Below are 27,912 nucleotides of genomic sequence, written 5' to 3'. Positions count from 1 at the left end.
CAGGAAGCACATTCCAAAGCCTCGGGGCAGCAATGGAGAAGGCCCATCCCAGACCAGCTGGTGGCAACTGCAGACGAATCTCTCCAGAAGATCTCAATGGGCATAGCAAAGAAGACGTTCTCTTAAATACCCAGGGCCCAAGCTGTTTAGAGCTTTAACCAAAATCTTGTGTATTGCCCAGAAACCTATTGGCAACCAGTGTAGATCTTTTAAGATAGGAGTGATATGTTCTTTTTTGAGATGACACAGAGACCAAACTGGCTGCTGTATTCTGGACCAACTGCTGTTTCCGGTTAGGTACAAAGGCAGCCCCACATAGAGCGCATTGCAGTAATTAAGTCTAGAATTGACCAACAGATGTACTACTGTTTGAAGTCATTTATCTCAAGAAACGAACGATACACTCCATCCTGACGGCATTGTTAGAAGTAATTCTATTTTTTAAAAATAGAGCTTACTGCCAAGGAAGTGTGCTTATAATCAGAGCAAGGGTTTGCAGCACCATTTCCAGTGATGATCATAAATGTAATTTTAGCTGCTTCAAGAGCCAGTGTGATGGCAGATCTATTCTCTCCATCCCTGCAAAATGCACTTTGCTTCAGCTCCACCAAACTACCGTCTGGAGTGAAAAGTAACTGGGGGCAGCCTAGAAGATACACACAGAAAATGATGGAATAAAGACCCAAGTCCGATGTTTTTCTTTTACCTTGTTAGTCATATTACCAGAGCTGAGAGTTGCACTGAAGACTGATGCATTAAATACTAGTTCTAACTAGAAGATTATCCTCTCAGGTGTAGGTATACCCATTGTGCGCCATGTCTGGAATGATAGCCTGGATATTATTCTTTGCCACCTCATAAACATGTCTAATGCTCAGGCATATCCCTTAGGATAGCTGCTACCAGTGGTCCCTCTAATTTTTTTTTCATATCTGTGCAGAATGAGTTTTGTTCCGGGTGACAGTATCAAGGCTTTGTGTGCGCACATGTATTCAGATTGGGGTCTTCCTAATTCAACCTGAGTGGGATCTAAAATTAACTGAGCGACATCAGAAAACTTGTGAGCGTACGCACATGCCTTAAAGGGAACAGTGGCTGCTACCCAGGATTTAGGGATAATGAGGCTCATTCCTATCCTTGGTGAGGGACCCCAGGCCTCATTCTTAAATTCCAGGCCTGGGCTTGTCTTCATGCTTAGGTTCCTTGTCAGGGAGAAGGGAGCATGATCTGCTACTGCTGCTTCTTCCTTGGCCATTTTGAAGTGTGAAGCCAAATACCCTTGGCTTAGTTGCAGCAGTGTAAGGCTTTTTAAGGCCGTTTGTAAGGTCCGTTTCCAGACCCAATTCAAAGTGCTAGTGTTAACCTTCAAGCCCTAAATGGCTTGGACCAGGTTACTTGAGAGGGTGTCTTGCCCCATATGTCCCCACCCAGACCTTAAGATTTTTGGAGGCCCTCCTCTGAGAGCCCCTGCCAAACGAGTGAGGCGGGTGGCTACTAGGGAGAGGGCTATTTTGGTGGTTTTACCCCATTTATTAGATAGTCTCCCCAGTGAGACTTGCCTGTCTTCATCACTTTGTTCTTTTAGATGCCAGGTGAAGACCTTTTTATTCACTCAGGCCTTTTAAATTTTGATCTGTGTTTTTTTTTAATTTAAATTGTTTTGTATTTTCTCCCCCACCTTTTTCTGGGGAGGGGGGGAAGTGTCTGTTATGATTTAATCTGTTGTGTGTTTTCAACTCATGTTTAATGTGTTGTAAGCCACCCAGAGAACAATTTGTTATGAGGTGTCTAACAAGTAGAGTTGTTGTTGTTGTTGTTGTGTTATGAACATTTGAGCAACTAGTTATTTTACTACTTGTTGCATCAATATTTTTCTTCTTCCAAAATTGGAGAGCTAATCTTGCATTTTATTTACTCCTACATTTGTATGTGCCTCCTTTCGTTAAAAATAGCCTCATTTTAATCTTTATAGGTTTGTACCTCACGTGGACTTTCATCCTAGTGGTACTTGTATTGCTTCAGCTAGTACAGACAATACAGTGAAGGTATGGGATGTTAGAATGAATAGACTCCTGCAGCATTATCAAGGTATGCAGCTCACTGGTGCAGTGCCTTACTTAGTTAAGCCAGTAGTTGGATTTTCAAGCAGTGACCAAGCAGTCTTTAAAAATTAGGAAAGATCTATTATATATTCAGTCTTCATAACTTAAAGATATCAGAAAGGGCTGTTCTTGATTACATGCAGAACTTTGGGTCAGAGCCATTGTCTTGAAATGTAAACTATGTAAAAATGGAAATAACATGGTGGTGAGCTTTTAAAAATCTTTTAAGTACAATCCCAACTTTTTAAAAAGTGGGGGGGAGGGGAATAGAAGATTCAAATACGCTTTCTAAAAACCTTTTTCAATTAATGATGCTAAGGTAGTGTGGAGACATTTCTTATGTTGTTCGTATAGCACATTAAACCATCAGACTACTAAATAATTCATAGTAAAATATCACAATAGGGAATTAATAGAATCAAGTTGAATTGAATTATAACCGTGTGTGTAGTTTTTGTTTTGTGTTTTAAATGTACAGAAACTTAGCTAGGTTGTTTTAAAATGAAAATGTCATGTACAGTATTGTCTGTCTGTGGGTTTTTATCAAAAAGACTCCTAAACTGCTGAGCTGTTCTGCATCAGTAAAATGTCACTTGCACAGCCACACTGTCATGCCTACACAGTTTAGTTTAATTACTGTGGCTTGTGAACTCTTTAATTTACAATGCAGAGGTCTCCCAAACTTCCCTTTACTATTTAGCTGCTCAGCCCAAGGCTCCCTGGGTCTGACATCAGTGCAACTAACCGCTTGGCACTGAGGCCGATGCAGTGGTCAGAAAATACAAAGAAGAGAAAAGTAGAGAAGGAAGAGTGCAAGAAAAGGCACATTTGTCCACTTAAACAGAAGGGCTGGTTTGGTGGCTGGCTGACTACCTCTAATGCTTGTATTTTGTTAAAAAACATGCAGTGTGGCCTTTAAACTTCGGTGTCTCATGTAACCAAAATAAATCAGCTGGAGCATTCTTGTGGGGGGTTCTTTAAAGTTACAGTTATGACAGACCTTGAGAACCTCTCTGAGGAAGAATGCAAGTAGTTGGTGCAGAACCTGACATTTATGATGTGCCAGTTTTCAAAGAACTGCAGCAATCTGTTCTCCTGGAGTGTTTGGAAAACTAATGTGGATCTTGCATGAAAATCAAGAGCAGAAAAGTTGTCACTTTTGGTTTAGTGACTATCTTATCTGACTTCCTGTTTCATTTTGTACCCCTTCTAAAGTACTCTTTTAAATGTCTTGTTTTATTTTAGTACACAGTGCTTCAGTGAACTCTCTGTCCTTTCACCCATCTGGAAATTACCTCATTACTGCTTCCAATGATTCAACTTTAAAAATATTGGATTTACTAGAGGGGCGGCTGCTATATACACTTCATGGTCACCAGGTGAGAACTAACTAATAAACTAATGGGTAATTTGTGTCTACACTACAGCTTTTGTATAGGTTTATTTCAAACCCATGAAATTGCAGAAAAGATACATTCTGTGTTTGAGCATAGCATGCAGAATGGCATACACATCTTTAAAAATATTATGTGGAAACTATCTCTATATGGAAAAAAACATAATATGTGAAGTGGCTTTAAGAGTTCAGTGACTCTTAACTAAAATATATTTAGCTGTCATTTTTAATCTTGACCTAAAGTTTTGGTCATGCAAGCCAGCACTGTGGAATATGTTCTACACCTGTGACTAGCACTAGTGACTGCCTTTTTTCAAAGTTTCAATTCCTCTTTCAAAGAATGCCCCCCAGAAGTTGTTTTCTGAAACTCCCCAGTTTCATATGGCAGTTGGGAGATTGGTGCGTGTTTGAATGAAATCTGCTGCAGCAGCATATGCAGTATCTTCCCTTGAGTTTCCCCAAAAGAAAGAAAATCTGTCCTTTCATCTAATTTCCAAACTGTGTTTTTAGAACTTGGTGGAATTGGAAGAACAGTTCAGAGAATATGGGGACTACTTCATGAAATGGGTACTCTGGAGGGGAGAAAGAGGTGCATGTACTCCTCTGGATCCCAGCCCAGAGTTTGATCTTGATGGTGTCTTCAGGGCAAACAGCACATAAAGTGCTTTGGGTTGTATGTGGCATTAACCAGGGAGTTCCTTGTGGGACAAGTAGCCTTTGCAAGGATGGTCTTCGTCAGGGCCATAGTGAGGACAAAGGCTAAAGTTCCCAGGCTGTGGTTGTGAGGGGAACACAGTCAAAGCTGCTAGTGGTATTTCCGGTTTCCAAGGACTCCTCTCTCCCACTGCAACTCCTAATGCTGTATCCCATTGTGATGCAGCTTTTCAGAGAGCTCAGGAAGTTGCAGTAGGAGGAGGGGGCAGGCAAGATGACTCGTTACCCATGGTTTCAACAACCATGGTTCTGCTTATCCATGGACGGTCTTAGAGACCCGGTTTCATTTTATTAGGTCTAAGACTCCTGGTTTAGCCATGATATAAAAATAGGCTAAAATTTGACTATTCGGGAGTTTGAGTGCCCAGAAATGACTCTTGATGTCATTTCCAGTTGCCATTTTACAGTGCAGTGCCATTTTGTGGCTCTTAAATTCCTGTGGAAAATCAGAGGGATTGGGGATGGGGGCACGGGCATTTCTGGAGAGCAAGATATAGTACCTTATCATTTTTCTGCCTCCTTCCTGTTTTTTTAGCCCTTTTTTGCATAGGAACCTAAACCCTGGATTCCCATGAGGGTAAGGTTTTGTTGTTCGTGGTTTCTGTATTCACACCTATAGGCAATAATGGACCCCCATGAATAACAAGGGCCACCTGTATAATAAATAAAATAACCTAAAGGGACTTGGGGGCTGCTGCTCCCCCACTGAGTGAATAACTTGAGTCTTCTTTTCCTACTCCCCCAAATATATAATGCTGTATGCATTTTCTTTCCAAGCCTACAACCTTAAAGACTTCAGAAAACTCTTACTTATGCTTTTTCTATTGAATATGTAGAGAGTCTTGAGGCTTCTATATATGCTTAGTTTGTTTGCATACCATAGCTCACTAAAAGATACCTTCCTATTTGATGACATGTTGGAACACTTTTTCAAAATGATAGCTAAATCTGTGTTAATGATTATGGATACAAACAATGTTAAAGATGCACATTTCTAAATCGGGTGTTAAGTCTGTGGGGAATATTAATCACCTAGATGAACAGCTTGGTAAAATGTTTATAACTTGCGTGTCTGTTTCAGATTTGGTGGTTCTTCTGACAATTGACTGGTGCTCTGGGATAAATTATTCCTTGGATCTAGCTTGACGTAACTGTTAGTGTACCATGAATTCATTACCAGCTGATTAGCTCTAGTTTACATAGAGAAAACTGCCAAGTTTACATTGCTGCCTTTAATTATAATGGTGCTTAGCCTTCATACCAGAAGGAACATTAGGGAGATGGAATTGAACTCTCTGCTGGCATTTTGCAGCTGCAAAACTTGGGACACTGTGGTTATGTCTTAAGTGCCTCAGTTTACGAAATACTTTCCCCCTTGAAATACAAACAAGAGTTAGAATGAATACATAGATCCATTGCTGACTTGTACAGAAACGGCATGTTCCAGAAAGAATGCTTGGGTGGTCATTAAAACCTGTGCAAGAGGATATAGCTGTGAATGTGTGTGTACATATATTTCCAAACTGTATATGCTGTTTGGAGAGTCTTTAAAAAGCTCTTCCTGCTATCTAATAAACTAATCCTGCAGGAGAGACTAATTCCTGGGACAGCAAACTAGTACTATTCTCGACAATTGACTGGGCACACAAGCCAGGCTTAATGATACAAACGTAGCTGTAATTGAGGTCACTGCTGTTGATCGGGAAGCACAGGATGTGATGTCTTGGCTACAAATGAGAACCTGTTACAAAGGATGAGCAAAAATTCAGGATGTTATCACTGGAAAAGATTTTTAGATATAATTGTGCCATAGGTTTATGATACCAAGGTCTTGAGTTGCCATTAATGTTTGTTAATCCACCTAAAGGGTATGTCACTGAATTAAAAAAGCAAGGTGTTTACGTGTGTACACACACACTCCCCTTTGCAGTCCTATAACCTTAAAGGCTTCAGGAAAAAACTATAAATATTTTAAAGATTTTTTTACCCTGCTTTTCAGTTTGTTTCCAAAGTGGGTTACAATATAAATAAATACATTAAATGCATGCAAACATCCATCACCATCTCTGATGGAGGGTAGTTGGCTGCAGATGGGCAGAGCTCTTGGAGAGGAGGAGCCAGATCACAGCTGGTCCATCACAGCCAGGCTGATGGAGGAGGGTCGGCTCTCTGAAAGGGAATTTAGAAAAACGGCCTTGGTTTTTCTATTGTTTCAACACATCTTCCCCCCCTTTCCAATAGTTTGTCAATCCATAGTATATAAATTCTTCTTTTGTGTTTACAGGGGCCAGCTACTTGTGTTGCTTTTTCAAGAACAGGAGAATTCTTTGCTTCTGGTAGCTTTGATGAGCAGGTATCTCCTGTAAATTATGTAAACTTGTGTCACATGTACATTGATTTTTGGAGATTTCGTATGAGATGCCTTTGGCGTATTAAGGTTGCCCAGTCCTGTCATTCCTTTTCATCTGAGTCCAGTACCATGGGCTGTGTTGTAGTGTCTGACGATAATGAGATTGGATGCAGTTAGGCCAACTGAAAAAGAGTGAGCCAAAGAGCTATCCATAACTTCATGTTCTGACTCAGTCGGGGAATTCTCCAGGCAGATATTCTGGTGGTATTCCAAGGCCGAAGTGGGCAAAACCCTGATACTTGAAAACTGTGACAGATTGTTGGCCTTCTCCTTAAATGCTCTCTGTATATACAAACCTTTGTCAAAAAATTGCATTTATTTTAGATGTATGTATTTTTAATTGGATTTATATATTTTTATAATGTTAACTTCCTTTTCATAAAAATGCCCAAGGCAATGCACAAAAGAGCTTATTACTTTTATTTTAAAATATGCAGCATAAAACCAGATAAGAATAACAAAATAGTAAAAGCAGCAGGCATTTAAAAAAAAAAAAACAACCTGGGGATAATAGAAATCTATTAACCTCTAGTTTTGAAAGTAATAGTATTTCTTGGTAAGCCTGTTCCATAGTTTCAGAGAGAACCCAGATACTCCTAGATCTTGTATAATAAGTGGGCTGAGCTGGGATCATCCCCCCTAGCGGATGTGCAAAAAAACAAACAGGGAAGTACACAAGGCAGTGATCTTCACTGTTTTTCAAGCAGAGGCCACTTTGGCAAAACCTTCGAATGTGTGAGCCATTTCCCATTGTGCTGACCTCCACACAGTACTGCCTTTTCTCAGGAGGGCCTTTCAAGAGAGATGAAGCCCGCTTAAGAGCTGTAGATGGAAAGCACCGGGATGGGCTACAAATCGCAGTACTCTAGCGTGCTTTCCAAGATGACTCGAGGGTTCATTTCCATTTAAAGGAGCCCTCTGGTACTGAGCAAAGTAACAGCACTGCATGGTGAGTATGGTAGTCTGCATGGTGCTGGGGGACTGTGCAGAGTATTCAGTTTTAGCCCAATAAGAATAAATGGGCACAGTAAACACTGGGGGAACTACATGTTGGGTTGATTGTGGGGGCTGGTTGCCACTGGCCCCCGGGGCTTAAATGAAGAACATTCTCCTAGGGTATGTAGGGCCCAAACCTTTGAGGGCTTCATAGGCAACAACTTGGACCTTCAGTTGGATTTAGAAGCAAGTTGGTAGCCAGGGCAATATTGCTTCCAATGGCCTGCCTTCAATGAGATGTTAATAGGGGGCCCCCTTCTTCTGCTAGGGCTCCAAAGTTATCTTTTCACTTGTTTATATATAGAGCAGGGGTCTCAAACTGTAACTCCCTCCTGCAGATGTTGGCCTTCAGTTTCCATCATCCCTAGCTATGTGTGACTGGGGATGATAGGCATTGTAGTCCAGTAACAGCTGGAGGGCTGCAGTTTAATACCCCTGATACAGAGGCTATAACTTTTCCTTGTTTGTAATGACTACCAATAACCAAGTTCTCATTTTGGGGTGTGTGTGTGTGTTTTGCACATTCTTATTTCACCAGACTTGGTTGTAACTCTGAACCAGCTTGAATGCCATTCTGTGGATTTCAGTGAAATGGCACTGGAGCTGACTTTGCATTCCGGACTGTTTTACTTTATGGTGAGCTAGGAATGTGTGAGTTAAAGCACTGTTATTCCAAAGATGCAATCCTGAGTCAATTTACTCACAAGCCTTATACAGGTGTATGTGTAATGAGAGAGATAGTGGGGTGTGTCTTCTCTTGTTTCCCCAGGATTTGTAAGCAAGTTGTGATGTGTGGTGCCTGTTTAGATGCATTTAATCTTTATGGTTTGTTTATATTCTTATATAGAGTATTAACAATAAACTTAACAAAACAGACCCAGGATTATTATTTTATTTTTCTGACTGAAGGCTTATAAGGTACAACTCCAAACCTATCTGCAAGAAGATTTTTTTAAAAGTAGACAGCACTTACTTTTGGATGGTTGTGGTGGGGAGGGAGGCACCCAGGCAATCTTCAAACCAGTCTGAGACCTACTTTGATTTATCAGTTTAACAGCATTAAATATTCCAGACCCTTCTCTGGGCCACAGTTTAGAAAGTTTCAGTAGCTCTTTAAATCTACTCTCTCCTAAGGATTTGAGAACACATTTTCTATATTTAAGTAATATTCTTTCAGATAATTGGCACAATTTTATTGTGATGCTTCTTTCTGGCACGTATGTACTCTTAATTATATACTACTAGTTTGGATGGCTTTAAAAGGGACTTAGACAAATTCATGGAGGACAGGTCTCTCAATGGCTACTAGTCTGGTAGCTATAGGCCACCTCCAGCCTCAGAGGCAAGATGCCTCTCAATACCAGTTGCAGGGGAGCAACAGCAAGAGAGAGGGCATGTCCTCAGCTGTTGCCTGTGGGCTTGTCAGAGGAATCTGTGTGAAACAGGATGCTCGACTGGATGGTTCTTGGGCCTGATCGAGCAGGGCTGTTATGTTCGCGTGTGTGTGTGCGCGCACACACACATATATATCGTTCAGGCAAATTCTGAAACAAGTGCATATGTGAAAGTTGTCTCAGAGTGGCTTTATTTTGCAGGTGATGGTGTGGAAGACTAACTTTGATGCTGCTGATTATAGCGATGTACTGAAAACACAGAAATACAGTATGAATGTGAATGGTGCTTTTAATAATGTGGTAAGTTGATGTCCTTGATTGTGTTAGAGCTTTTGGTTATCTGGCTATTACACAGTGTTCTGAGAAAACTGATGGTTCAGGATTCTTGGTGAAAGAAACCAAGATTGCTTTCTTTCTAAATCTGTAATTCCAGTCAGTATTCCCTCTAACAGGGATTCCCAGATGATGTTGACTACAACTCCCAGAATCCCCAGCTGCAGTGGCTTTTGCCTGGGGATTATGGGAGTTGTAGTCAACAACATCTGGGAATTCCTGTTAGAGGGAATACTGATCCCAGTTAAAAACTTCTCTCTGCATATCTGTGATAACGAAAGCTCAGAAAACTAGGAAAATCAGAAATTATATTCTACTGATTTACAGACTAATTCCTAATGCTTCAATAGGTGTAGTTGAGGACCATGAGTTGGAAATCAGCCTTTCCCATCTCAGTAAGCTCACTATCCTGACGCTGCCCATAACTCACTGCACTACTTATTTCTGTTTTTCTCTGCTGCTTTGGGCTATGGAGCTACTATCTGATTTTCTTCTCTAATATTTGTAAGAAATGCCAGCATCCAGTAGGATTTATGTTCTGCCCTTCACACTCATATATATTTAAATCCTCTTGTCTAACATATTTCGCAAATGAAATATTATGTCCCATTATAATCCATAGTTACGGAGTCTTATTCTGCTGGCGGAGGGAAAATAATATATGTAGTGCTTTGTAGCAATTGATAGAACAGATCAACAGTTTTAGAATTTGGAGCTTTACAGTGCTGAACAATCTTAAAACAGATTAAATGAGAGGCAAGTAGTGGAAATAATGGTAATGGGAGAGAGCAGCAAAGGAGATATGGTAGGAATCCTTACCGATACTCCCTTTTGTTTGCCTGTGCAAGTCTAGAATATCAGTTGCAAGGATGAAGAAGAATAGGACAACACTAAGTTTACTCGGGGAAGTCAGTTACCTGAGAACAGCAGTAGGTTGTTTCCTAAGGAGCCCTTGGGATGTGACCCAGTGTAATTACCTTAGTTTATCATCCAGTTCTCAGAATTCAGCATAGGGGAGGTTATGTTGTCCATAGATAAAATTCTTCCAGTGTAAATGTAGGCAAAATGTGAGCACTTGTACCACTTTGTCATTGAATCTCTTCAAATGGGAAAGGGAAACCTGTTCAAATAGGAAATGGGGATGAAAAGCATGTTTTCTGGCTGTTACTACTTGTACAGCTACCCGGCTTGAAATAATAGGTAACAAAATTAATAATACAGGAATTTGCTGGAAATCTGTTGACTAGTACTTTCACAATTGGTTTGCAATCAATTTCTAATACATGTCCTGGGTCCACATTGATAGATAGCCTTATCAGCAAAGATGCTTGTAATAAAGAAGTTTTTAGTGTTTGTAACCTAAGCAGCTAAGGCTCCAATCCTAAGCGTTCTGACTAGGGAATAAGTTCTTCTGAAACCAGTGGAGCTTATTTTCTGAGTAAATCTGCTTAGACTTACATTGTAAGGTTCATTTCACATGTGCCAATGTTCCTACATGGTGATCATCTATCTCTGTATAAGAGGAAAAGTGCACATAATAATTTCTGAAGTGCAATTCAAGTGTTTGTGCTGCACTGTATATAGGTTGACTTCCAACATGTGTACTTGCAGCAAAACTAACACACCGTTCTTCAGTTGATGATCATGGGTGTTCCTCTACTGTGTGTTCAGGGGAAAATGGCATGTGTGATTTGGGGCTAAGAATTACTAACAAGGTCCCTTCAGATCTTATGACCTGAAGCACACAAACCCTCCAGTATGGCTCTTGTCTGTACTAGTTGTTGTTGTTAATGAAAAGAATTGTAAATCACTTTGTAAAATGTATTAGCATTATCTTGTAAATGGTCATTACAGACCTTTGTGGGGGAATTGTGAATGGAATCCAATGTGATTATTGTTCTTGTTTGTTGGTCCCCTCTGTGGGTGGGCAAGTACCCCTGTGAAGAAGAAGAATGCAAAATGAGAAATAGAATCGTATTGCAAAGTAAAAGGCAATATCCACATGAATTTTGCCGAAGGTTTCTATGAGCTGGAGCATGCAGAAATCTTAAGTGTCTGCTTACAGAACTTACTTGCAATAATCGGCTAGCATCTGAACTAAATTACTCATGACTAACTGTCCATTTAATTTTAGTGGATTAGTCCTCATGAGTAATGTAGCCTGGGTATCTACCTCTGTGTGAATATCACATTCATTTTTCACTTTGGTCTGGTTTAGACAATCCACCATGGCATGTTGGATTGGGAATGCAAGCTGAAGGAGTGCCAAGCTCACATATTTCCTCTTCTCTTGTCCCCCTTGGCTCAGGTGCAGAGCTGCAACAGAGGAATCCTGCTCGGTTAGATCACAGCTCTTCATGTCGTCAGAATCTGGGAGCTGTGGCTTGCAAACCATGAGATGAAACTAATATCCTGGTGGTTAAACCACAGCTCCTGGGCTCAGATGAATGGAGTGGGTGGGAATGTGCGGGGATGCAGTGGTTCCACTCTTACATCTTGGGCACATTCCAGAAGGTGTCCCTTCTGCTGTTCTTCAAAATCTGTTCTGCTGTTCTTCAAAATCTAAACTTCGGTATGGTATCCCTCAGGGCTCCATATTTTCTCCAAAGTTGTTTAACATGTACATGAAACTGTTGGGAGAGATCATTGGGAGATTTGGTGCAGGGTGTTATCAGTATGCTGATGACACCCAAATCCTTTTCTCCATGTCAACATCATCAAGAGAAGACATAACCTCCCTAAATCCCTGCCCGGAAGCAGTGATGGGCTGGATGAGAGATAACAAGCTGAGGCTGAATCCAGATAAGATGGGGGTACTTATTGTGCGGGGTAGTAACTCGGGAGATGATTTTGATCTGCCTGTTCTGATTGGGTCACACTTTCCCAGAAGGAACAGGTATGTAGTCTGGGGGTGCTGCTGGACACAAACCTCTCCCTGTTGTTCCAGGCTGAGGCAGTGGCCAGAGGTACCTTTTATCCGCTTAGGCTGATACAGCTGCGTCCATTTCTTGAGATAAATGACCTCAGAACAGTAGTACATTTGTTGGTAACCTCTAGGCTGGATTAGTGCAATGCACTCTATGTGGGGCTGCCTTTGTACGTAGTCCAGAAACTGCAGTTGGCCCAGAATGCGGCAGCCAGTTTGGTCTCTGGGTCATCTTGGAGAGACCATATCACTCCATCTTAAAAGATCTACACTGGTTGCCAATAAGTTTCTGGGCAAAATTCATGGTGCTGGTTATAACCTATAAAGCCCTAAATAGCTTGGGCCCAGGGTATTTAAGAGAATGTCGTCTTTGCTATGAACCACACCGCCCACTGAGCTCATCAGGAGAGTTCTGTCTGCCGTTGCGACTGGCTTGTCTGGTGACTACTCGGGGATGGGCCTTCTCCATTGCTGCCCCGAGGCTTTGGAATGTGCTTCCTGCTGAAATAAGAGCCTCCTCATCTCTTACAACTTTTAAAAAAGCAGTCAAGACACATTTGTTCACCCAGGCTTTTAATTAGATACTGTTTTAATTGTTTTTAATAGTTTTAACCTTTTTATTTGTTTTTATTGTTTTGTTGTAAACGGCCCAAATACTTGCGCTTTGGGTGGTAAACAAATTTGTTAAATAAAAAATAAATTAATAAACTTGGCTCTCCTTTGGCTTGTGTTTCCAATCCAGCAAACCCTGGTTTGTTGACCCAGTTTAGATAATCCATTGTATCCATTCCTTGGGTACTGTGGATTCTGGAATGAAGTATATTGTAAGCTTAGGGTATTCTGTTCCCCAGCCCATTGATTTGTAATACAAATATTTTAGTTGTTTAAAAAAACCAAAAAACCACATACTGTTGTTTTTTTTAAAATATTTTGCAATAAGACTGCATATTACTGTTACATATGCGTCGGAAGATGATAGAAGTTTGGCATTCAAGTCCAGCAGTCCCATTTTTAGTTTCCCCATTCCTATGTAAGAATTTGCCAGAGGTCCCTTGAACTGTTCCTATTGCTGACTATCACATTTTGTTCCTTTTATCCACTTATTCTTTATGTAAGCAGATTCTTCCCAAGCTACTCATATGCCAGATGTGCCTTCTGTTCTGACCTCGTGGTTCTCAAATTAGGAATGCATTCTAATGTTGGCATTGGTTCATCATTTTTTTCAGCATCTCTCTATTGTATCCCATCTTGGCAGGAAGCATTATAAACCGTTTCCTTGGAACTGGGAGCTCCTATTAGGAGTAATTGGAATAAAAGAGCTGTCACCATGCACAGATTTTTTAAATTGAGGATATACTCCTTTAAAAAGCAAACTTATATTTATTAAACATATCTTGAAACCTTGTGGGAAGAATCTGGTGATGGATCAAAATCGAGGCTGGATAGGGTTCCAGAGTTCTGTAAGAATTCCCATTTGTCACTTGCAACTCTATTTCTTGTGCTTCTTACAGGACAACACTTTGTTACCTTGTCTGTCCATGGTTTGTTTCCTTTTACCCTGACTCTGTGGCCTTTGCAGGAAAAATCCAAGTTATTTGAAAAACTAAATCAAGCAAAATGTACTGTCTTGAAAGAATCTCTGAATGCTTTTGAGAACTTTAGTTGGGAATCTGTGAATCAGTCATCTTTTTGCTGCTGTGGTACATGGGTATTGCTGAATACAAAACAGATGAACTAACTTTGATTGGAGAGGAAAGTTATGAATGAGATAAAGTTTGTGCTGTACTACCCCTGTAATCTATGGTATTTCTCAATACTGGCTTGCTTAGTTTATTACCATCTGTTTCTTAATCAAGTAACAGAAAAAGAAAGTGAAGGCGGTCTTAATCAAATTATTTTTAAGTACTCTTCGCATTGAGTACACTCTTCTATAAGTTTTAGGACTTTCTTTTTAAACAGTTGTGGTGGATGGGTGGGCGGGCTTTGGATTTTAGAGAACTGTAGATAAAGGTAGTTAGACTTGCTGCCTTTTTCCTCCATTTGAAAGCTAGCTTCTAACTTAAGTCTAGCTTAGTGTTTAAAGAAGGCCACCTGTGTTCATTTAAATGTTCATTTATTGGGCAGTGAAGCAAGTGGATTGTGTTGGAGGTTTTGGATTTATTGCATTTAAAATACTTTAATCTCACCTCTCCCAGAGTTCAAGGCAGTTTACCAAATTTAAAATAACAATACAACAGCATAGGTCTTTAAAATAAGAAAAAGTCTTCACTGCTGAATCATTTGAGGCCCTTTGCTTGGTAGCAGCCCTGTTGCAGTGCAACTTATTCATTCTGCTTGCTACTTCTTGTCAAGGGCACTGTGGCCTGGATTGGGTGGGGTGAGGACTAATATGCAGCTCATCCTGCCTTGTGATTAGGTTTAGACCTATAGTCTCTGTTCCCCTTTACTCTAGAAGTCCTTCCAGAAGTGTGTTGAATTAATATTGTATTTAAAAGATGTGGTGGCGGTTTGGCGAAAAACAAGTTTGGGGACAGGGATGTAGCTCAGTGATAGAGCATCCGCTTTGCCTGCAGAAAGTCATAGCTTCTGGCATCTCCTGGTTGAGCTGGGAAAGACTGCTGCCTGAAACCTTGGAGAGCTACTGCCAATCAGTGCAGACGCTCAGTGTAGACATTGAGCTAGATGGACCAATAGTCTGACTGAGTATAAGGTAGTTTCCTATGCTCCTACCAGTGTAGGGGGAGAAACATTATAGGAGCTACGCCAATAGCTATTTAACCTTTAACATAAGAGAGAGCGATGATATGAGAAGTTCCCACTTCAGGTATTGTTATCACCCCAAATTCACTAGGTGGCCTTAGATAAGCTATTCCTTCTTAGCTTCAGCCCCAGATCTGTATTATGGGGATAAGAATATAGATCTTGTGTTTGTGTGCAGTGCTTTGAACACAAAACAGCAATATACAGATGCTAAGTAATTTCTCATATTGAAAGTTAGGCTTCTTTGAAGAATAGCTGCTCTTTAGACCTATTTGGACGTGCATTACTGTCAGAGTGTGGGGGTATCATTGAAACCACTTATGGATACAGTTCAGTCACTGGTGGCCCAAACCACAAGCTTGGTCTACCTATCTTTTTGGCCAGCCCCTCAGTTAATGAGAGTCCTCGTAGGAGTATAACTGGATTTTCAAATGAAGGCTGATGCCTTCTCCCCCAGCTGCAGTAACTGCTGCTTTCATCTTCTGGTGGAGGCTATAAATAATTCAATTATACTATTTATTTGTTGCTAGGAAAGGTACTAGAAATTGTGTTGCTGTTCTATCATTTAGTGTTCCTCTGTTCTTTTAATATTTCCACTACCTGTTAAGTAGGTATTCAGTATCAAATACTTTTATTCAGTTGTGCTGATTAAATCATGCACTAGAACAATTGCTAAAAGAGATTCAGTCTCTGTACTAGTACAATTATATAGTATCTTTTCATGAAGTCCCTATTTAAAAATTTGACTGTGAACAAGCTCAAAAAGCACCTCAAGTTTTAAATCTATGACTAGGTAACCACTTAGCAATTTTAAAGTGGCATTATCTTGATGTGCCTGTGTGTGGTTTCCATGCTCGATAGGATCTGAAAAGTCCAACTTGGTTGAAAATAATGAAATTAAAAATTAGATTTGGAAAGGCCATAGTTTGAAGGGGACTACAGGAAGCAGCGGTGGGTCATGGTTATGGAAAAGCCAGGCCTCTGCATGTTGTCACAGACTTGGTTGTACTGTTGCTGTACTCATGGTGCAGCTGCTTTTGAAGCAATCGGCTACTAAACTCCCTGCCATTGTTTCTTTCTCCCCATCTCTGCTCTAGTCAGTCAAATGGAATTGTTCTTCTAGATCAGGTTACTCAGACTTGGGGGAAGGCACTTGAAGTTGAGGAAGAGGCTTGGTGTCAGTGGCCGACATCCAGAGCAACAAAACGCTTGCAGAAGGATGTTGTGCTACCACAAACCTGTTGCAATGGCTAGTCATGCTCCAGACTAGCGGCATGCAATGGTGGCATGCCTTATTTCTTTTCATGGGTACCTCTGTGCAAGAGCACTAAAACATAATAGCACAAAACCAGCAACTCCTTGATTTTTAGCACAACTAACATTTTCTGCTAGTGCAGATTTGCTTGCATTTGCTGCTCTGGGTGTTGGACCAGTCTTCTGAGTATGACTAGTGAAGATACATATCTCTCATTTCTTGAATGTAGTCTTTAAAGGTAACTTGTGGTGCAGTGGAGAGCTCAAGGTCTGAGGCTGGCAAGTTGGATGTTTACGTGCTACTTTACACTAGTTTGCTGTGTTCTGTTTCAGATGGCAGTACACGATGAGCTGATGTTTGAAAATCTAATCGAGTGTACTAGAAATATTTTGGGTGCACAGACTTTCAAATGCATATATTCAGGAAATTCAGAATAATATTAACTTTCTTGGAATGTTTCCTTGTAGAAACCAATGGATACTGGCAATGGTGATATTCAGAAATCTGGAACTTCCAGACAGGAAAAGGTAAGCAAAGTCAGACACTTCTCAGTGCAGAATACTCTGTTTCTTCGTAATTGTGATGAGTGGAAACAAATTTAGTTGACTGACTTTGCCTTCTAGAGTATTTGAGCATAGTCATGAGCTTTTAAAAAAAAATGTGGTGACAAAGGGAGATGCTTGCACGCTATGAAAAAGTGTTTGCAACTGGCCTGCTCTGTGTGCCAGCAGTGAACATCAGAATGCTTGAAGGGCAGACATGTCTTCAGGTGTGATTAATGTAAGTTCAGGACCTGCAGTTGGCCAAGACCCCCGGGCTTGTGTTTGCAGCACGTTTCAGGCATATGTCTCCCTTTCAGTAATATGATGGAGATGATGCAAATTCCTCTTTGTCTGAAACAGCCTAAGCTAGCTTTTGAACCTGGATCTCTCCACATTCCGTACTTCTTGTGAGTGGACTGTCTTGGCCTACATAAACTATATGCGGAATACATTTGTAGTAACTATTCAAGGATAAAGCAGAATGTGAGTTGAGCTGGAAAGGATGGTTAAGTATCCAGTTCATTGGGAAAAGAGAGTTAGTCTGTTATGAAAGTTTTAAGAACCCCTGGTGGCGCAGTGGTAAAACTGCTGCCCTGTAACCAGAAGGTTACAAGTTCGATCCTGACCAGGGGCTCAAGGTTGACTCAGCCTTCCATCCTTCCGAGGTCGGTAAAATGAGTACCCAGAATGTTGGGGGGCAATATGCTAAATCATTGTAAACAGCTTAGAGAGCTCCAGCTATAAAGCGGTATATAAATGTAAGTGCTATTGCTGCTATTAATAAAAGCTAAACTGTGGTACAACTGTAAATAAAGTTGTGTTATCCACAATGCATACATGTATATCTCCCATCAAAACATACGTGGATTATTTCCATCCTGAAGGTACAAATATGAGCTCAGTTTTATTGGCGCACCTTGATACTTAGAGGAGAGACATTCTCTCATTTTTCAAACTCCAGGTTGATAAACAGGTGTTAGATAATGCCCTCAGGCCTTAAAAGTCTTGTTCTAAACTCCCTGATATTTTATAAGTTGTCTATTCCTCCCTGGTATATTTGGATGCGTTGCATCTTTATTTTAGTTCTTACTGTTTTGTTGAATACTCTTGGTGTGGTGATTTGAAGGCAGAATATCTGTGCATCACTGATCTCCATGGAGTAGTCTTTGTGGTCACTATGCACTGGGCTGCACTGGCACAATGCTCCACAGTGGATCGGGCAGACTTTCTGTGTGTGGTTTCTTTTCACCATAGTTCTTGTATATTTGGTTTGATAATTGTAAGCAAACTCTCTTTGTCCTATAGCAGTCAGAGATGGATTTTGGAGAAATTCCAGACAAACAAAAAACTCAAGAAGCTGTAGAAATGGTCCGAAAGCAACAAGAACAAATTGATGAGACCAGTCTTGCCACTACCCTACAGCATATTGTGGGACAACTAGATGTCCTTACCCAGGTATGGAATGCTTCAGGTGTCACGAAATTAGCGGGGGACTGGAAGCCTAAAATAAGACTCAGTTTTGGAAAGCTGATTGAGAAATCTTTTAGAGTACTCCATTTCAGAGCTTAGTTCGAAGTAGATTTCTAGAATTTCTTTTATGTCTGCTTTGTCCACAGATAGAAGGAAATGCATTTGATGAATAGGAAACAAATTTAGCAACCCAATTTTTATTTGATTAAACATTAATAACTAATTGGCAAATGGTGGGCTGCTGCAGATGATGCACAAGTAGCAACCCCCCCCCCCCGTGTTCTCAGTGCAGAATAAACACTTGTGCTGGACTTTATAAATAACAGCCTACACACCTTTTCTCCTACATGAAGATTCTTAGAAAAAAGATATTGTTTAAGTCTGTTTGCCCTGACGTCTGCCTCTGTGTTCAGAGTGTAACCCTGCACTAACTGGGAAGATATTTTTGTGTGTGTGTGCATGCATTTGTGTGGGGAAGAGTTGCAGAGATGGCTGGCACTTTGAAAATTTCACCACAGGGTGGCTTGCCTCTTCAGCACATATACTGGGATGCAATGCCAGTGTTGCAAAAATTTCAAAGATAGCTCTGACTGTGCATGTGGTCCCCACCAATGAGCATATATTTTGTTTAGATCCAAGTGTATGTGCAGGGTTATCTGGAGTCTTGTCCTTTAAGATTCATTGCTTCTTTACTAATGTTAGAAAAGAGATAGCTAGAACTAGAATGGAAAACTGTTAAAATCCAGAAATGGCTATGGCTGGGAGTAGAATCCAGTATGGATGATCAAAGGTATTGGATGTCATGTGTTCCTGTGTCTTAGTTCCAACAGGGCAAGAAAATAACTGCCTTGCTTCGTTTTGCTTTGTTTTGGTCCTATCACATTTCCCAGTATTTCCCTCCTCTGAGAACCCCACCTCTGGTGCTGGGCAAACCGCAGCACTGCACAGTGGGAATGTGCCAGGAGAATCTGCAGAGTATTCAGCGTTGGCTGAAGCTTCACACAGGTTCAATAAACAATTAGTCAGGGAATGGATGGGGGCTGCCACTGCCCCCCAGGCTTTACAATGAAGAACATCGACTTTTAGAGAAGGCATTAAAGAAAACTCTGGAAATCTGGCTTGTCCTGCTGCCCAACATGTCAGAGAGGGAGATAGGGGTGGTCTAGCAGCTGATACGATAAGGCAAACATTTGTAAAGTGTCCAGAGTCCTGGGGAATGGCATCTGTCATTATGGTAAACAAAGGCATAAGAACTAGTCCAGTATCCTGTTTCACACAGTTGGCCCGCCAGATACCTCTGAGAAACCCACAGGCAAGAGGTGAGGGCATACCCTCTCTCCTGCTGTTGCACTTAGAGGCATCTTGCCTCTGAGGCTGGAGATGGCCTATAACCACCAAACTAGTAGCCATTGATAGACAAATTCATGGAGGACATGTCTAAGCCCCCTCTTAAGCCATCCAAGCTAGTGGCCATCACCACATCTCATGGCAGAGAATTCCATAGATTAATTATGCGCTGTGTGAAAAAGTACTTCCTTTTGTTCCTCAAGTTCTTGGCTTTGTTTCATGGGATGACCCCTGGTTCTAGTGTTGTGAGAGAGGGAGAAAAATTTCTCCGTCTGCGCTCTCTCTGCTTCATGCATAATTTTATACACTTTTATTATGTCTCCCCGTAGTCGCCTCTTTTCCAAACTAAAAAGCCCCAGATGTTGTAGCGGTGCCTTATAAGGAAGGTGCTCCAAGCTCCTGATCACATTGGTTGCCCTCTTCTGCACCTTTTCCCATTCTACAGTGTCCTCCTTAAATACGGTGACCAGAACTGGATGCAGTACTCCAAATGTGGCTGCACCATAGATTTGTATAAATGCATTATGATATTAGCATTATTTCCAGTCTCCTTCCTAATGAGGGAAATAATTTCTAGCGTGGAATTTACCTTGTTCACAGCTACTGTGCACCGAGTCAACACTTTCAAGGAGCTGTCCACCACAATCCCAAGATCAATCTCCTGGTCAATCACTGGCTGTTCAGACTCCATCAGTGTATATGTGAAGTTGGGGTGTTTTTTTTGCCCCAATATGCATTGCTTGACACTTGCTTACATTGAACCACATTTGCTATTTCATTGCCCACTCCCCCAGTTTGAGTAATGCTTTTGGAGATCCTCACAATCTGTTTTGGATTTCACTACCCTAAATTTAGTGTCATCTGAAAATTTGGCCACTTTGCTGCTTACCCCAACTTTTTGATCATTTATGAACAGGTTAAAGAGCACTGGTCCCAGTACAGGTCCTTGGGGGAACCCCACTTCTTACTACAGGTTGAGTATCCCTTATCCAGACATCCAGAATCCTAAATGCTCCAAAATCTGGACACCACGCCGTAACAAAAAATAATACGCCTCAGCTCAGTCACTCGCAGATTCCCAATTTTGTTGCTTTTAAACATAGTCAAAACTTAATTATTTCAGAAGGTTGTTAGTGACAGGTTTTGTCTGTAATTCTCTCTAGTTGCGGCTCTGTTCTTACTGTGAAGTTTTTAAAATGTGTTTTATGTTTTCGCTTTGGCGCTAGAGGGAAAAGGGAAAGGCCCCCCCCCCCTCCGCTTCCTGTTCTGTTGGCATCTGTTTTGGCACTCTGAATCCCATGCCCAAGAAATCTCATTATGCAAATATGCCAAAATCCGGAACACTTCTGGTCCCCAGCAATCCGGATAAGGGATACTCAACCTGTACTTTCTGTTGTGAAAACTGTCAATTTATTCCTAACCTCTGTTTCCTGTCCTTCAACCAGTTACCAATCCACATGGACCTGCCCCCTTATCCCATTACTGCTAAGTTTACTCAAGAGTCTTTGGTGGGGAACTTGGTCAAAAGCTTCTTTGGAAGTCCAAGTATACTAGGACTTCCCTTTATACTAGTATATTTCTCTATATAATTCTCTAAGGCATACCCATGGCTAATCCCATCTGTGGCAGCTCTCGCAAGAGTTTGCGAGCAGAAGAACCAGAGTGACTGAGCAGTGGAGATTCCAAATGCGGATAGGGAAGAGTAGCCTGTGAGAGCAGAAGCACCATGGTGACTGGGCAGTTGGGATTCCATGTGCAGATAGGGAGGAGGAGCCTATGGCACCATGGTGATTGGGCAGTGGGGATTCCATATGCAGATGGGAGGCGGAGCCTGTGATGGTTAAGGTCAGTTGGAATGCAACTGTTGCTGGTAGGAAGATGTTCTTTACTGTAGAGGAGAGGAATCTATCTATATATAAAAGGATAATGGGCAGGGGTCTGCAAAGAGAGGGACCGTGAGGGAGGAAAGAGCAGGAAGGAGGCTGCTGTTGTGTGAATTAGATGAGGAAACAAGATAGCAAAGTTCTGTTAACTCAGGAAGGGAGAGGGGACGAGTGAGTGGAGGAGAGAGAAAGAAGGAAGTGCGAAGGATGGGCCCAAGCCTATGAGCGGCCATGGAGGCACCTATTGGCAGCAAGGAAGGGCCCAGACAACCACTGCTGCTGTTTGGGGCTACCGAGGCCATTGGAGGAGGGAGGCAAGCAGGCAAAGGATGGGCTGGGCCTGTCAGTGGCCTGAGGTGAATGAATGGCCATGGTTGTGGCAGCAGCGAGGAAGGGCCTGGTCAACCGCTACTGCTGCTGCTCCTGTGGGGAGGAGCAGGAGTGGGGCTCGAGTGAGGATGCAGAGGTATTTGGGAATAGGGGGCTGCCGCTTGGCATATAGGTGCCAGCAACGCTGCAGCAGCGACCAAGGGGGTGAGGGGGAATGGAGTAAAGGGATGTAGGAGTGACCAAGAGGGGTGAAGGGGGATGGAAGCAATGGGATGGAGGAGGAGGAGGAGCAGGAGTGCTGCTCAGGTGAGGGTGGGGAGATCTCGGGGCTGTGTTAGGGGGCGAGAGGAGCAATCAAGTACTAGTGTGCAAATTCTATGTGGGTTAAGCTAGTACTAGTTTAGTACTGGAGAGCCAGCACAGCGTAGTGGTTAGAGTGTTGGACTAGGACCGAGAAGACCCAGGTTTGAATCCCCATTCAACCATGGAACTCACTGGGTGAGTCTGGGCCATTCATGTCTCTCTCAGCCTTACCTACCTCACAGGGTTGTTGTGAGGATAAAAATAACCATGTATACCGCTCTGAGCTCCTCAGAGGAAAAGCAGGATATAATTAAGATTTTAAAAAAATAAATTCCCCTTGACTCTTCTACGTATATGCTCCTCAAACTTTTTTTGCATCCCTTATTGTCTCCTTCTCTTGCTAGAGGTTATGTTCCTTCCTGCTTTCTTCGTTTGGGCAGGATTTCCATTTTCTGAAGGAAGCCTTCATCCCTTTTATAGCTTCCCTACTTGTTAGCCACGCTGGTGTCCTTCTGAACTTGGTGGTACCTTTCCTGCTTCTTGGTATACATTCCAACTGAGCTTCCATTATTGTGGTTTTGAATAAGTTCAGATTACACTTTGTGCATCTGATGAAGTAGACTCTGGTTTGTCAAAACTTGTGCTACAATACATTATCTATTTAAGCATATTTATATACCTAACCTCTGGCATCTGTGGCTGCTTTAAACAAACAAACAAAAACCTTAAAACTTTTATTCAGGCTTTTACTCCTTATGGGTTGCCAATCTCTGTTCCAGCCACTCTGTCTTTTGTTTTTATGTCTGTTGCTTTTTGGTGAGTGTGATGATTTTATGGTCTTAATTAACTTTAATATTTTAATGTGATCTTATTGTATTATCTTTTGTAAACTGCCTTGGGATGAGTTTTTATGAAAGTTGGTATATAATTTGAACAATATATAAACTGAAAAATACAGTTTCATGACCCCTGAGGTTGTGGACAAGTTGCTTGGAATGGATCCTTGCTCGACATGGCTTATAATATCTGGCAGGAAGGCTGTTGTAGAGGGCCTGGTAGAGATCATAAATCCTTCTCTGAGGGAGGGCAGGATGCCTTCTTGTCTTAAGCAGGCAATCATTAGGCCCTCCTGAAAAAGCCTGCCTTGGATCTGGGTAGAGACTGCTTTGGTCAGCCTGATGGATGATCTCCAATTGGAAAATGACAGAGGGAGTGTGACTCTGTTGGTCCTTTTGGATCTCTCAGCAGCTTTCGACACTATTGACCATAGTATCCTTCTGGAACGTCTGAGGGGACTGGGGGTGGGAGGCACTGCTTTGCAGTGGTTCTGCTCCTTCCTCACAGACAGATTCCAGGTGATGTCTTTTGGAGACTATTGTTCTTCCAAATCTGAACTTTTGTATGGTGTCCCTCAGGGCTCCTTATTGTCTTGGACATTGTTTAACATCTACATGAAACTGCTGGGTGAGATCATCAGGGGATTTGGTGCAAGGTGTTATCAATATGCTGATGACAACCAAATCTATTTCTCCATGTCAGCATCTTTGGGAGAAGGCATAACCTCCCTCAATGCCTGACTGGAGGCAGTAATGGATGAGGGATAACAAACTGAGGCTGGATCCAGATAAGACGGAGGTACTTATTGTGCAGGGTCAGAACTTGGGAGACAATTTTAATCTGCTGGTTCTGGATGGGGTCACGCTCCCCCGGAAGGAACAAGTACGCAGTCTGGGAGTTATTTGGGATTCAAACCTCTCCCTGGTGTCCCAGGTTGAGGCAGTGGCCAGAGGTGCTTTTTATCATCTTCGGCTAATACACCAGCTGCGTCCTTTTCTTGAGATGAGCGACCTCAAAGCGGTGGTACATATGCTGGTAACCTCTAGGTTGTATTACTGCAATGCATTCTATGTGGGGCTGCCTTTGTATGTAGTCCAAAAGCTGCAGTTGGTCCAGAATGAGGTGGCCAGGTTGGTCTCTGGGTCATCTAAGAAAGACCATATTACTCCTGTGTTGAAAGAACTACACTAGCTGCAGATATGTTTCTGCGCAAAATACAAGCTACTGGTTATTACTTATAAAGCCCTAAGCAGCTTAGGCCCTGAGTATTTAAGAGAATGTCTTCTTCGCCATGAGCCCCACCACCTGTTGTTATCATCTGAAGAGGTTTGTCTTCATAGGTAATAACCAGCACCTTGTATTTTGCCCGTCTGGCGACAACTCAAGAATGGGCCTTCTCCCCTGTACTTTGGAATGTGCTCCCTGTTTAAATAAGAGCCTCCCCATCTCTAGCAACTCTTTAAAAGGCACTGAAGACCCATTTATTCACCCAGGCTTTTAATTAGGTTTCTAGTTTTAAAATTTTAATACTGGGTATTATTTATTTAATTAATTTCTACACCGCCCTTCCAAAAATGGCTCAAGGTGGTTTACACAGAGAAATAATAAATAAATAAGATGGATCCCTGTCCCCCAAGGGCTCACAATATAAAAAGAAATGTAAGGCAGACACTAGCAACAGTCACTGGAGGAACTGTGCTGGGGGTGGAGAGGGCCAGTTACTCTCCCCCTGCTAAATAAAGAGAATCACTACGTTAAAAGGTGCCTCTTTGCCAAGTTAGCAGGGGTTGCTAACTTGGCAAATGTTAAATTTTAAAAATTGTTATTAAATGTGTTTAATTTTAAAACATTTTAAATGTGTTTAATGTTTTAAATGATTTTAATTGTAAACTGCCCAGAGATGCAAGTTTTGGGCAGTATAGAAATCTTTTAAATAAATAAATACTGCCTAATTTGTATCCCTAAGTGGTGTACATAATTTAAAATACATGTATAGATCAATTTTATAAAATTAAAGTTTAAAATTGACTAAAAGCCTGATAAAACAGGTGTGTCTTATGGGTCTCTTTAAAAGCAACTAGAGATGGAGAAGCTGTCCTCTCGACAGGGAATGCATTCCAGAGCCCTAGGACAGCCGCAGAGAAGGCCCGGTTCCAAGTATCTACCAGACTGTAACCGGACCTCTGCAGATGATCTTAATAGGCGGGGGGGGGGGGGGTGACAAAAGAGGCACTCTTGAATACTTTTTACCCAAGCTGTTGTGAGTAGGGATATGCATGAACTGCAGTTTGAGAACTTTTTGGGCAGGGGGACCAGGAACTTTAAGGAAAAGGAGAGCAGGTCCTTACTTGCTCTCCACCGCCCCATGCAGCTTCCTGATGGGGTGACGCACATCCCAATAAACCCCCTTGCGGCATCAGCACACATGGCAGTTTGAACTGTGGTTCATGCACATCCCTAGTTACAGATTTTATAGGTAATAACCAGTACTTTGTATTTTGCTCAGAAACATATTGGCCAGTGCAGTTCTTCTAAAAGTGGTGTTATATGCTCTCTTGTTATCCCAGAGACAAGTCTAGCTATTATTAGTTTTTGAGATGCCACAAGATGCCTTGTTGTTTGCTGTTGCGGAGTAACGGCTACCCCATCTGAAATGAATGGTAGTAGAGTATCCAGTTTGAGCAATACCACAGAATGACCAGCAGGGGGCACTAACATATAACATGCTATACTGAAAGAAAGGTAGTATGTGTTGCAATTGTGATGGCTGCATATGTGCAATCTGTATTCTAATATACTTGAACTACATATCCAGGTTTTTCTATGGTTGCTATAAAATTGTGATTATCATTCATAGAAGATTTAAGGTGGTCATTATTACCAGGTGTTGTCCTTATGGCTTGATTTTTCTATAATATACATATAAGTCAGATTCTCTTTTGCATCATTCAGCTCAGCTTAGAGAATATTATTTTCCCATATTAATGCTTAACTCCACACACAATGAAGTAGTCTTGGTATGTGCTGAGAGGCAACAGCCAGTTTTTAACCTATAATGTGTGACTGGTGGATCTAAATAATTTTGCTTTATTATGCTGTTACTATATGATCTGGGGACATGGACACACACACACCAGTTCCCAACACTCTAACTTCAGTTTGTTCAAGAAATGGCAGCCAAGGCAGGGCATAGCTAGGTGGACAAGGGGGCTGGCTTGGTTCTCAGTGGCTCCTCTTGATTTCTATGGAACAAAGTAAACAAACTGCAATCTGTGGCACAGTTAAGATGGGGCAAGATCTACTTCTTGCTCTAAATGTTAAGGCTGAACCTGCCCTCCGCTGATACTTTACTTTTTCCTGTAGAGGTGAATTGCTACTGTTTATCCCTGTGGGGCAGATTTTTAGGACTAAACTGCAATTAAAACAGTGGGTAGACAGGTCTACCACCCATGAGTACCCCTCCTTCTCCATAGCTGCAGGTGAGGGGTGGCATATATTCTGGGGGGCAGGGGAAGCACTGGGAACCAAGCCCAAGGTTTGGCATAGCATGACCTCTTTCCTGCATCTCCACAGCAAATGCATCTTCTCGTTGAGCATGGGGAAGAGTTCCTTCTCTTCTTCTTGCAACTTGGAGGCCATATTGGGTTTCTGGAAATGGGGCAGAGCCTGGCCTGGAAAAGTAGGCCTGTCCCCCTCGCCTTGCTCTGTTTGAGACAGAGGGGCTGGGGAAGGGAATAGAATTCTCTGCCTGCTTGTCAGATTTGATGAGCCTTTAGCAAGTGTGCAATAAGTCATTTTTTTATGACACACCGAGCAGGATCCAGACTAAACTAGACATGATTAACTCCTATTGAAATTAATGGGGCTCAAATGAGTAATTACTAACTTGTCTCATTTATTTCAATAGTGATTTGTCATGGCTTGCTTAGTCTGGATACTGCTCAGTGGGAGTATCAAGGGAGCAAATTTTGTTTAAATACTGGGTAAATTCTTTGTTAAATGTTCCTTAAGGATATTTTTCTAGCATGGGGATTAATTGTGAAATTATTAAGTTTGAACAGCAGCAAGGAAATCCATATACATAATGAAGTGGGATTAATTTCTTTTATCAAAGGAAACTATACTTAAAATAGAAGTGAGGGCTTTTGTGTTGATAATAACAGGGTTGAGTCAGAGAATCTGCCTTGCCCCCCTACCCTCAGAGGCCCATCAATTTAAATGTTGGTAAGATGTTAACCCATGCATAGTTCCCTGAAAGTTTACTCAAAATGAAGTCTTGTAGTGTTCAATGGGCCTTACTCCCAGATAAGTGTGTGTAAGATTGTCTTCTTGTGACTTCTTGGTACAGTTGTGGGTTTTGTGTTTTACCTCGCAGACGGTTTCCATTCTGGAACAAAGACTGACGTTAACAGAAGATAAACTGAAGGAATGTCTTGAAAATCAACAAAAGATTGCTCAAAGTAAATCCAACTGATCCCCAGAGACATGAGGAGGCCAGTGTTGTTGGGGTATGACTATGTATGTGCATTTTAAGTATTCTGTGTGAATGGTTTTTACATTCCTATTTTATTAGAATGAATTGTACAGCAAATGGTGTCTGTAAATACTTTTTTGTTAAGATTAAACTTCCTTTTCTTACTAAAGATGGTCATTTGTGATCTTTGGCTTTACCACCTTATGTCTTGTGTCCAGATGTTGAGGAGCCTGTTCGTTTAATATCACAAGAGTCTCACTTCTGTGAGCTGCTGCATTTAAGGGTTAGATGACATCATTTTGGAAATGACAAGCTTCTAGAACTTGCTGTGGTAGATCTGTTGAAATACTGTGTGGGTGCATATGAGAACACTGTGGGAGTTGCCCTTCCGAGACAGAAATCCCAAAAAACTGGAGGAGTCTTCTATTCCAAATCTATTG

General features: G+C 41.6%; 1 protein-coding gene across 4 annotated transcripts in view; it reads left to right on the top strand.

Moving 5' to 3' along the window:
* Positions 1-27,641, top strand: part of POC1A (POC1 centriolar protein A) — a 38,122-nt gene extending 10,481 nt beyond the window's left edge. For all 4 annotated transcript variants that reach the window (XM_053296689.1, XM_053296686.1, XM_053296688.1 and 1 more), the window contains 7 exons: positions 1,973-2,088; positions 3,348-3,481; positions 6,497-6,565; positions 9,214-9,312; positions 16,754-16,813; positions 18,134-18,283; positions 27,374-27,641. In XM_053296689.1, the coding sequence (XP_053152664.1) occupies positions 1,973-2,088; positions 3,348-3,481; positions 6,497-6,565; positions 9,214-9,312; positions 16,754-16,813; positions 18,134-18,283; positions 27,374-27,472 (727 nt within the window). In that variant the 3' untranslated portion in view covers positions 27,473-27,641. The remainder of the gene's footprint in view (positions 1-1,972; positions 2,089-3,347; positions 3,482-6,496; positions 6,566-9,213; positions 9,313-16,753; positions 16,814-18,133; positions 18,284-27,373) is intronic.
* The last annotated feature ends 271 nt before the right edge of the window (positions 27,642-27,912 follow it).

The sequence above is a fragment of the Hemicordylus capensis genome, chromosome 2, assembly GCF_027244095.1.
Source record: "Hemicordylus capensis ecotype Gifberg chromosome 2, rHemCap1.1.pri, whole genome shotgun sequence".
Lineage (NCBI taxonomy): Eukaryota > Metazoa > Chordata > Lepidosauria > Squamata > Cordylidae > Hemicordylus > Hemicordylus capensis.
This window is presented reverse-complemented; position numbering and strand designations above follow the sequence as displayed.